Source organism: Prionailurus viverrinus, chromosome A3, assembly GCF_022837055.1.
Source record: "Prionailurus viverrinus isolate Anna chromosome A3, UM_Priviv_1.0, whole genome shotgun sequence".
In the NCBI taxonomy this organism is placed as follows: domain Eukaryota; kingdom Metazoa; phylum Chordata; class Mammalia; order Carnivora; family Felidae; genus Prionailurus; species Prionailurus viverrinus.
The window spans coordinates 115,649,622-115,661,635 of record NC_062563.1 but is presented as its reverse complement, the minus strand read 5'-3'; the positions used below and the strand labels follow the sequence as shown (position 1 = coordinate 115,661,635).

Genomic DNA, 12,014 nt, shown 5'->3' with positions numbered 1-12,014 from the left:
AAGCCTCTCCAGTTTCAGAAGCTCCAGTGCCTTTTGTTCCCCGGCTCTCAGCTACCTCCTTTTCTCCCATCCTCTGTGGGGAACAGGGAGGGGCAGTCCCCGGGAAACATGAGACACCAGCCCCTTACACAGAGCTTCCTGATATCCATTTTTCTATGAACCCCTCATCCATTTACTCAACATCAGTTACTGAGGGCCAGTCACATGCCAGGCATTCTGCTGAGGGCTGAGGAAATGGAGGTGTGTACGATGCTCTTTAGAAGTCTGCGGTCAACTCAGGAAAACAGAAGCCAGCATAAAGTTGCAATCTAAAGAGTTTATAGTAAGCGTTTCAGGAGGGCTGAGCACAGGGCACTGTGGGACCTGCACAGACAAGGGGTACCCAACCCAACCTTAGGAGGTCAAGGAAGGCTTCCCAGAGGAGGTAATATTTTACCCAGTCCGAAAGAGCTAGCAAGAGTTAGCCAAGTAGAGAAGGCCTAGAAAAAGGGCACTCTAAGACTTGGATAACAACTTATGCAAAGACCAGGAAAACAGCGGGAAGAGAGTGTTAGGAGTCCATAGTTGTCCTACAGATGGGATGCTGGTCCCACGAAAGGAGAAAGCTGGAGATGGAAAGGTGGGGCACACCTTCCTCTATGGGCCATGAGTGCTAAGCACAGTGATTGGACTTTATCCTGTAGGCAGTTGAGACCAAGTAAAGCATTTCATGGGATGGGAAATTAATCTGGATCTTAGAAAGGTCTCAGGAGAGTCTGGGTGGCTCAGTCGGTTAAGCCTCTGACTTTGGCTCAGGTTATGATCTTGCCGTTTGTTAGTACGAGCCCCGCCTCAGGCTCTGTGCTGACAGCTCAAGTCTGGAGCCTGCTTCGGATTCTGTGTCTCCCTGTCTCTCTGCCCCTCGCCCATCATGCTCTCTCTCTCTTTCTCAAAAATAAATAAACATCAAGAAAGGTCTCGTGTGCATGCACACACACACATGCACACACACACTCACAACCTGACCCCTGCATCAGAGTCCTTGCATGGACAATCAGTCAGCCGGCAAAGGATACACGATCTTGTTCTGGAAACGATCATACTTGGAAAGCATCACCGTGCAAGCCCCACAGCCCCCTTCTCCACAGCCCAGCTTGGTCCCGCTCAGCCCCACTGGATGGTCGAAGGTTAAGGAACACGAACTCACAGAAGTGTCTTTGCTGGGCCAGTGGGAAGTGCATGTGCAGAGCCAGCCATCGCCCCACATAGGCTCAAGCCCCTCAACCCAAGGAGGTAGCAGACCCACACAGCCTCTGTCTCCAGAAAAGCCTACGCTGCACCCCAGAAGGCAGAGAACGGGATCATCCCCACTGCACAGAAGAAAGGTATCAGCGTCCCATCAGACAGCACCCACGTATTTCCTGGGACTGGGGTCCCACTGCTCTCCAATCCTGGAGATTTTTCTTGACTGCAGGGTCTTCCTGGCATGCTCTTCTAGGCTCCCAACCCTGTGGTCTCACTGGGCCGGTGAATCTGGCACCTCAAAGGCTGAGCATGTGGGGCAGCCCTCACATCACCCCGGCTGGGTATGCAATAAAACCACTCCCGCCTGAAAGAGACTTTGATCTCTTCTGGGACCTACTGGGTCCCAACTCTTCACCTTGGACCTTTTGGGTTGATGAAGTCCAGGAACCAAAATTAGGGTTGAATGAGGGGCTTTTGAATATCCACCCATAGGCTATGTGAACATAAATTAAAAGGAAGATTCTTTGAGGTTGGGGACCACTACTGGAGCCATCTCTTACATACACTGGCAGAAATTGATAACTTTGAGTTTGCTAACATGCCTAAGGAATAGGCCAGACTTGCCCTCTCCAGATGGAAAATCCAGAACAAAGTACACGAGAGCCAGACACCATCTGATAAGAGGTGAGTGAACTAGAGGTAAGCCCATGGACTTCAGACTTTTTTCTGTGGGAACTGAAAAAATCCTTTGTTGTCCCAGGACATATCACCTGAATGAGCCTCTGGATATCCCTGCCCCTGGGGTGAGAGGAGGTCAGGATGAGCATCATCCTGGCAACCAACCCTGAATAGTTTCCAGTACGGGTGGGAGGTTAAGAGCCTGGCTCTGGGCTTTAGCCTGGGCTCTGTTAGCATTTGCCCAGAACATGAGCAAGAAGCAGGACCTTCTCATGTGCCAGCCTCACTTCCTCCTCTGTCAAAGGAATGGCTATGGACATCAGTGACATCAGGTATGAAAATCACCTTGAACTCCACCTACTTATAGTAAATGCTCTTTAAATGCCAGCTCCTATCATATTTTCTCTGTTGTTTCTGTTCTAGGGTCTCAGAGTACTTTCCTACCTTGAAAGACCACAAGGTATTAGATGTTACAGAACCCTGCCTTCGCTGAGGGAAGAGGAGCATCCCAAGGGCCCCTCAGGACTCCACTGTCCCTTGCCTCCTGGGGCTCACCATCTCCACAATGGATGGCACCTCTATACAGTTCCCCAGTTCAGGCATCCTTTCCCAAAGAACACCCCTTCCTCCGACCTTCCCTCTGCCTTCACAGAGCTGGGAAGATTGCCAGGAAGCCCTCTATGGGTCAGCAGGGATCTCCTGAGGAAGGCCCCCTCCTCAAGGGGAATGGCGGCGAAGCTTAACCAGGGCTAATGAGGGCCAGTCACAGCTCTTCATTTTACACGCCCTGGATTAAACCCTGGCATCACTTGAGTCTTACCTGGAAGAGATCTTAAGAAATATCAGGAAGAATCCTCTCAGTGGACAGCAGGTAATTTTACTCCTGGAAGGTTCATATGACTTCCCAAAGTCACACAGCTACTGAGTGACAGAGCTACAAAGCAGGGGCCCAGAGCCAGACTCTAGGGCTCTGTCCTCCACAATCACAGCCTCCCACCCGTCACTAGAAAGTGACATAAGGCCTAGAGAATGAGTCCCCATCGCCCCCTCCCCCTCCAAAGTCAGGATACATTTTCTTCTCAGGTAGGCCAAAAGGGTTGTTTCTGGGTCCGCATTCTTCTCCACCACCTACAAGAGTAAAAAAAGAAAGGAAATAAATCCTAGGTATACTTAGCCACTGTCTTGCCCAAGAATCTGTGGAGTTAATAGGGATGTGCTAAATATATCATGAAAACCAAGGTCTGTTTCTTGATAATTCCACAAGAATGAACATACAAACTACAAGCCGTTCTGTGTACATGTGGATATTCTCCAATTCTAAAATTCTACCTTAGTGCTGTGCTCTGGACCTACCATGGAGGGCTTAGGTATTGCGCCTGCTCTGTTGGGCTTGCCAGGCAGAGCCCCCTTAAAGTCAAACATCTCATTTCCAGCTGTTAGGTCACACCTGTGAATGTCAGGGACAGCTAAGAATGGCAGCATGCAGGTCTCTGGCTATGCCTCCCAGCATGTACATTCTCAGACAGTAGACAGCCGGTCTGTTGGCCTGTGTTCACAGGGAGTATTGTGTGTGTTGGGCTAGCACAGTCAATAACATTAACACATGTGAGATGTGGAGGAGATCTCAACCCAAAGGCCCACAAATGATGTATTCAACAAGATGAAAATGTGGTCTACAAAGTGAGGTACCAGTTTTCAATGCAAATAGTCTAAGGAAATCCATGACAACCTGTTTCACTACTCACATTCATCATATGTTTTCAAGGGTAATAGGGTTTGGGTGATTGGGATGATTAAAGAGAGAGAATTTGTGACAAGAATTTCTTTCCAGAGAATGGTACTGTGAGACTTACATCTTCTTAAGCTTGAGGAGAGAGGTATCTCACACCCCAAACTTTGTCAGGGGGCTTCCATAGCCCTACATGTGAAGCTAACATACTGCCCTTGTAGAACAGGGGATATAGTGGTCTGCGTATCTAAAAGCTAGAGATAGGCTTACTGAAGAAGAAATGGCAGCATTGGAATTGGTGAGCACGCTCAGAGTTTGGGAAAGCAGAGGATGTGGAGGGTTGCCTGAGGACCTAGTGTAGTCCATGCAGAAGAGGGAGAGTTGGTGTGGAGTTGTTTAAATCATCCCCAGAACGCTGACTGCAGAGGGTGATGGGACTTCCAACAGAGTCTGTGTGGAGTAGTCCTCCCTAAACTGGAGACTGAGGAAGAGCAGCAGGCCAGAGGAAAACACATGCCCGATGTCGTGAGACTTGCAGTTGAATGCTCCCCATGGTGGGAAGCCATCTTAACCAGCACTGATTAGATGAGAACTTTCTTGCTATCCTCACCTCTCTATCCTGAATTGAGACTGTGTATGGAAACTTAGAAATGACCACAGCACTGCTTTATTGATTAGGAGCAACCCAACAAGTCATAAAACTGACAGAATTTGCCCCTTGAAGAAAGTTTAAAGGAAAGTAGAAAAACAAATTAGCTTTCTTTTATCACACCCCACAGATCCAGTTTGTTCAAAGTCCTAGTTACAAAGTGCACACAAGGAGTTATTTCTTTTCTCTCAGAGAAGTCATAAACACACAAATAAAGATTCCTACCTCCTTCCCTGCAGGAAGAAGCCTCTTAGCTTACTACTTCCCCCCAAATTGTAGCTTCTGCTTATCGTCCAACTCGGCTTTCTTCACATCTGCCCCCTGTTCCGTGCCTTCTGTGCCTTCCCATATGTTCAAGATAACATCCAAGTTCCTTAGACTGTCTTCCAAGGCCTTTTTCCATTATGTTACTAATCTTCATTTTCAGCCTTTTCTTCTTCTACTTTCCTGACAATATAGTCTTTATACTACAGTGAAACCTCTTCGGCAAAGACTTTTTATATCACTCCAGGCACACTTGGTCCAAACTTCCTTGAATTCCTACAGAGAATGGCTGTGCCACCTCACAGCACGGCTACAGGGTTGCTCCGGCAAACTCCACAGAATCCTCTCTCGACAGGGCCAGTGGGCATTCTGAAGGACAAACGCTTCATGGGGATATGAGCTTAGGAAATGCTGGGTTCAGCAGATTGCTCTGATAAAATTTAAGCATCAAAACAAATAATAGCCCTAATGGATTATAAACCAGTAAATAAAACTAAAATTTACGAGTCCAAAGTGGTAACTGATAAATAAACAGACTGGAGAGAAAGAAAGTTCTTTCTGACAGAAGAGTTCCAACTAATGAATACAGTTAACCTAATCTTGCAATCAGCACAATAACTGACCAAGTCAAGAAACATCAATGGGAGCTAAAACTAGTGGGTGAAAGGTTGATGATCAAGATAGTTTCACAGACTCAGAGGATCTTCTCATGGATTATTGATTAACTCTAAAAGGTAAAAAAGTAATCTCAAAGAGGATAAAACTGGTGGATGCCACCATAACCAAGTGATCAAAGTTTGCATCCCAAATAATAGAGGAGACTGACATCATGTGCCTCCTGATGCAATGCATTGAGAACCACTTATACTTCTCTGGAATTCCTGCCCAAAATGCAGACTCTGAATCTAATCATAAGAAAGCATGACACAAACTCAAAATGAGAGACATTCTAAGAAATAATGTTCTAGTCTCCTCATAAACATCAGTGTCACAAAAGACAAGGAAAGCTAAGGAGCCATTCCGGCTCGAGGGAAACTAACAGACACGGCAACCGACTGCCGGAGTATGACCCTGGGTCCCAGGCTTGGGACCGTGCCGTGGTATGACCCTGGGACCCTAGAAGAAGTTAAAAATGACATTGTTGGGGACATTGGAATATGATGCAGAGGGGTGGCAGATTAGATAATAGTGTTATGTCAATACCACATTCCCTGATTTTTAGAGACACTGGCTCTATAAGAATATTCTTACGCTTGGTTTAAGAGGTAAAATGGCATTATATCAGAAATTTACCCTCAAATGGTTCAAGAAGAAAAGTGTATACTCTATGTATTTATTTCTATTAATTACATACATAAATAAATATATAAAATTAATTAGGTACTTATATACATCTATATATCTACATGCATATATATAAATAGATACATAAAAATCTAATACGTGTGTGTACCATATAAACATCTCGACGTGTGTGTGTGCGTGTGTGTATGTGTGTGTACATACAGAGATAGAGAATGACAAATTTAATGATAAAGTAAAATGTGACAAAATGTTAAGTTGGTGAATGTGAGTAGTCTGTAATATCTCTTTGTATTCTTCTTATAACGTTTTAGGCAAATTTAAGATAATTTCAAAGTGCAAAGTTTACAAACTAAATTTCTTGAGTAGAGGATTTCTAAGGGCTTTTAGTACTCATGCACTCATTCTGTCCTCATTAATTGGGCACCTGTTATGTGCCAACACTGTGCTAAGTGGTTTAAGAAGGCGGGGCAGGGGAGGGAAATGGGTGATGGGAATTGAGGAGGGCACTTGTTGGGATGAGCACTGGGTGTTGTATGTAAGTGATGAATCATGGGAATCTACCCCCAAAACCAAGAGCACACTGTATATACTGTATGTTAGCTAACTTGACCATAAATTATATTAAAAATAATAATAAAATAAGATTCTGGGCAGGCATTAAAAAAAATAAACAAATACACCCTCTTCTAAAACAGAAAAGGTATATCTGAAAAGAGGATCTCATGGGGAGAGTTTTCTGTGAAACACATTTTGCAATATATTACTTTGCCAAATGAAAATCCTTCTCCTTAACTGGTTCACAAGCTCCTGAATGGCTGATGCCTGGTCTTAGAGATCATATTCCTCCGGTGTGTACATACCCAACAGGCTTAGTCCACGGAGGAGCTTGTAAATGGGGGTGAGTGAGTGAGTGGAAGCCACTGAGAGGCTCTCTGTAGCTGCCAACTGCTTCTTGTGGGGATCACTCGTGGACACCTTTGGCTGCGCCCCACGCGCCAAAGTTGCCAGATTCCTCCAGGTGCCTCAATCTCCACTAAACAGAGTCACTGCCTCTAGAATCCTGCCCACCAAAATGACTGTCACTACGATAACACCAAAATCCTAACCAGTTCTTTCTTTCCCTCCAACTCTGACTCTAGAACAGAGGATATGACACTGGTCATCAAGGCCCATCACTGCCACAGAAAACACTTGAGGTATTTGATCAGTGGCATCTTATACCCTGTCCAGAACCCGAGCTGGTGGAGACAGAGTCCTGGACGGTCTCACACAGGGAGAATAAGAGGCTTACATTTAAGAGTGAGTCACTAATTTCTGGGGTGCCTGAGTGGCTCAGTCGGTTAAGCATCTGAATTTGCCTCAGGTCATGACCTTGCAGTTGGTGGGTTTGAGCCCCGCATCGCGCTCTGTGCTCACAGCTCAGAGCCTGGAGTCTGCTTCAGATTCTGTGTGTGTGTGTCTCTCTCTCTGCCCTCCCCCCGCTCATGCTCTGTCTGTCTGTCTGTCTCTCTCTCTTTATTTCAGGAATAAACATTAAAAATTTAAAAGAAAAAAAGAGTGAGTCACCAATTCCAGCAGCTTCTCTGGTAAGTTCTCTGCATAATATCCAACACCAAAAGAGTTAGATATAGAAAGGTCTTGGAAATAGAAATGGAAACAAACGTATTCACAGCTGCCTTGATCTGCCTGGGAATCCTTGCTTGGTCTTGTTTCCGAAGCACTGCTTTCACCTCATGACTTCTTATACTGCCTCTCCCCCTTTCTAGCAGATTCTCAAGAGGCCACAGGTTTATAACTTACAAACCTGAGTATGCATCACAGACACTGACAATAGGAAAAGCTTCCAGGGATAGTAGGGTTTGATGTGATGACACCATCTAGAAATTTGAAATTGCTCTTCTAAAGTGAAATGAAAATACACGGGACACAGCTTTGCCAAGCCAGTTGGACCCTGAAATGTCCTTTTCAGATCCAGTGGGTCACAGCACACCATCCCTAAAGAAGAGCAGAATCTTGTCCTGTCACACACAAACTGATGGCATAACAAATAATAGAATCTTAGAGTAAGACACGGCCTTGGAAGTCACTGAATCCAGGTGCTCCCTCGCAAACATTGACTAGAAAAATTCCACAGAAGACGCTTTGTGTGGGTAACCCTTCCAGAAAGCCAACTCTACTGTTTCTTGACACTCTCCAACGCAACCGCTGAGTGCAACAAAGTTGTTGGAAATGTCAGATGCCAAAGTCTCACAAGCGTCAACAGGGAAGTTTGCCCTGCCTCATGGCTAGCTGCCAGATGCCAGTCCTGAAAAGAAATCTACAGGGAGAGACACACCGAACCCAGAAGAACACGGCTGACCTCATCCTCAGTGCCTCCCGGTGGCACCACTCAAACTGAATCCGACGGTCTTCAGAGCACGGATGTTGCCATGGCTCATGCAATTCCCTTGCTAGTCACGCAAACACATCCTGACAATTTAACCACTACCCGCCCTGTGAAGTACAATTTTGTTCTTGAAAATTACCTCAAACGTCACCCAATCTCTCAACTCAAAAGTGCCAATAGAGCAAAACAGATAAAACTACCCTTGTTTGGAGGGGGTTGGGCACCTTGGACACATTCATACTCACACCGTCCACATGGCCATTTACAAGATAAAACTATGGCTGTCCTTTTACTGTCCCTCTCATTCCCTACTGGGTTTCCGGAGCAGGCCAGGCTACCCCAGCAGTGGTGGGGGGGGAAGGGGATGGGACTAGGCACATGCTTACACCCCCCCCCACCCCTCACCTGCAGTGAAATTGGCAAAGATTCATAGCCTTGCTGTGCCTGGAAGACTGGTACCCACATCATAAAGCCCCCTCTGCTCCACAACCCCTACCTTCCCCACGTCCCTATGCACCAATGGAGGTCATCCAAGGGGCAATTTTATCAAAGTAAGAGACTAGAAACATTTATTGCAATACTGGAGAGGGGGGGAGGGGGAGAGAAACATGCCCCTTACGGGGAGGAAAAAAAAAACCAAAAAACTGTGGCTTGCCACAAGATGTCAGTAAATGTCCTCACAAGTTAGCTGTCACATTTACATATGTGAAGTATCTGAATCAAAGTCTACGAACATCTTCTATCCCGGTATCAGCAAGAAAACAAGTTCCTGCTCCTGTCAGTAAAGACAAGAACAAAAGCCTCAGGATGTGTTGGAATAAACACAAAGACGGAAGCGTGGTGGGTGACCTCCAGTCCCACCCAGGACCCTGTGCCCTTTTCCGGCTTTGTGCCAGGGTCTCTGCTGCTGCAGAGTCGCTGGCAACTCAGACCGCTCTTCTCGCCTGCCTCCCCCCTCACTCCTTTGCCCCTGGAGGGTTTTGACTGTGTTCTAGCTCTGAGAAGGTTTTCTCTCCCCAGTGTTACCCCAAATGCAGCAAGGCTTTGGAGAGAGAGAGAGAAAGAGAATAGGAAAGAGAGAACAGGCCTCTTCCAAAGGACAAACTTCCTTTCGGGGGAGCGGAGAAGCCAGACCAAAGGCCAGCTCGATCTTACCTTTTTGCCATTCACAAAGAAAACCAACTCATCCGCTGTCATTGTTACGGGATGGGGTGTGGGCCCCCTGCCTCCAGGTGCTTCGCTCCCAAGAGGCACCAGCAGTTATGGCCACTTGACAACTTGGAAACTACACCTCCCAATAAAATGAAACCTGGCCAGCCAATGGGAAGAAACCAGCCTAGAGCCTCAGGGCACAGGGTGTTCTTGGCAAAAGCTATCGGTTTACATAATCAAGAAAAATGCAAACACTCCTACCTGGTAAATCGCCCTCCACACACCTGTGTCAAAGAGCACAGCGGGAGGCCCATGCAGAAACCCAGAAACCGGGAAGGGGAGGGCCTTGCCTCCAGATGACCTGCTGTCATTAGCACTGCCCTCATGGAACCTGCTTCTTCTCCCCCCTGCTGCAGCCACAGAAGGAAGAAGGGCCATGCACAGAGCCACGGCAGTAGAAATGACCCACACCCTCCACGTCCACACTTGTCATTTTACCATTCAGGTTTACAGCAACCCAGACTCAGCACTTAGACAAAGGACTCATTCTCCCACAGCCTGGAGGACCACAGGGGTCACAAGCCACGGAGCCCAGTGATCCAGAAGCAAAACCTAGCATTGGACCTCAGCATTGTTGTCCTCAGAACTCAGCTGGTTTCATCCTGTAAATGGGTATATGCATGACCCCAAGAGCTGAGTGCCTGAGAGGCAAATGATACGTTTTAGTAGTACTTGGTAAGTTTGCCAAGAACCCAAATATTTCCAACTATTGCACCTGTATTCTCAACAGCACAACAAAAATCATCCTGATAACAAACCATTTTTGAAGTTTTTCTTTTGTTTATTTCTCTCAGGGAAAGGCCTCTCATTGGCTCCCAGAGTAACTCCTAAGAATATTTCAAAATATCAACAATAAACCAATATCAATATCAATAAGTTAAAACAGCCACACCATAGAGGCACAGGCCAACTTAACACAGAGCTGAAAGCCTTCTCCCATCCAGTATCAATTTCTGGTGTGAACACACCTGAACGTCGTCCACCTGGACAGCGCCATAGGCTCTCTGTGGTCAGCACCCACCTGTGCCTCCCAGCTCACACACGTGCACACACACGAGTGTTCCCGCCCATCTTCTTCAGTCCTCTAACAACGCACGTGGCCACTCAGCCAGCCTCTCTGAAGGAGGTCACTTCCCCTGAGCCCCTCGCAGGTTACTTGGAGGAAGAAAGGAGGATCAGGCAGAAGTAGTCGGTGTAGCAACAGCTCACTGAAACCGAAGACTGCCAGGACATTGTCAACACAATGCCCTCTTGCTCCGCAGACTTTATTTAAGCAGGAGATGAAATCTCACTTGTAGGGTGACCAAGCATCCCTGTTTGGTCCCCACTATCCTGCTTTAAACACTGATACTGGGACCAACCTCTCAGTCCAGGACAAAGTGGGATGACCGGTCACCATAAAACAATGGTTCTTAACTGGGGGGTTGGCGGGAGGAGATATTCCCATGTCCTTACCATGACTGAGAGGTGCTACTGGCATCTAGTGGATAAGAAACTGGGGACTGGGGATGCTACTAAACACCCTGCAATGCAGAGGACAGCACCCCCTCCCCCCCCCCCCCCCGCCACATACACACACACACACACACACACAGAGCAAAGAATTATCTGGTCTTTAAATGTCAATAGAGGCAAGATTGAGAAGTGCTCCAAAAGGAAGAAGAAGGAAGGAGGTGGGGAGAGGTAGAAGGACTGAGTCTGGGCGGTGTTTCATAATAGGGCAATATTCCCTGACCACACTCACATCTCTGTGGTTGACAGGCTTTTCCTCTATCCACTGATCCAACCAGTTCTGCAAGCCCTTTACTTCCTCCTGGCTAGACTGCAGCCAAAGTCCTAGGAGACTCTCAATGTGAAGGTGGGGGGCAGAGGAAAGAGCTCAGTGTTGAGGGTTGGGTAATCAGGTTTAAATAATGGCTCTAGAACTGCTGTGTGACCTTTGGCAAAAATCACTCTCTTGGTCTCAATCTCATCTGTGAAATGGGGGTGACTGCCTACTTTGTAAGAATCCCCTCTAGTAAGAATTAAATGAGACCTAGGTTAGGCAGCTGACCTTCAGCCTCTTTCTCTAGTCTAGAGGTGAAATTCCTTGGTTACTGTAAGCATTAAAAAAACAAAAGAGAAATAAATGTTTAATAACGGCCTTTGTTGTCATTCAGATTTTATTTCTGTACTAACTATAGTAACTGGTTTATCTCGGTAATACTGAGATTTGGCAAAACTTTGACTTTGTACCCTTGCTCATTATCCAACAGAAAACAAGGACCATTTCCTTCTCTGTAAGTTTTCAACATGTCACAAATTAGAAGAAAACAGTCAAAAGTAACCATTTCCTCCCTGCCCCCCACCTACCCCCCAGCTGAAGAATTTCTGCATATGCTTTCCATGTTGGGATGAATTCTCAAATTTGGGCTGAATGAATGGGATCTCAGGGCTTGAGATAGGGCCACTATGGCTTACACTATGTGAACTTACCCTGTTTTCCCTAAGGAATGCCTTGGTTTATAATAGATACTGTGTGGGCACGTGAAGTCTCAAAGTCCACAGAAAAACCAAATGAGTCCCGA

The 12,014-nt window shown here is 46.5% G+C and overlaps 1 protein-coding gene across 7 annotated transcripts in view; it reads right to left on the bottom strand.

Annotated features, from left to right (window-relative positions):
* LOC125162181 (xanthine dehydrogenase/oxidase-like) overlaps window positions 1-9,525 on the bottom strand; it is a 64,871-nt gene extending 55,346 nt beyond the window's left edge. For 4 of the 7 annotated variants that reach the window (XM_047852873.1, XM_047852874.1, XM_047852871.1 and 1 more), the window contains exons 1-3: window positions 9,391-9,525; window positions 2,973-3,030; window positions 1,056-1,152 (exon numbers count right to left, since the gene is read on the bottom strand). In XM_047852873.1, coding sequence (XP_047708829.1) covers window positions 1,056-1,152; window positions 2,973-3,030; window positions 9,391-9,432 — 197 coding nt within the window. In that variant the 5' untranslated portion in view covers window positions 9,433-9,525. Of the gene's footprint in view, window positions 1-1,055; window positions 1,153-2,972; window positions 3,031-5,928; window positions 5,941-9,390 lie in introns of those variants that run through there. The other 3 variants (XM_047852875.1, XM_047852877.1, XM_047852876.1) reach the window with 3 other exon arrangements.
* Window positions 9,526-12,014: the final 2,489 nt, after the last annotated feature.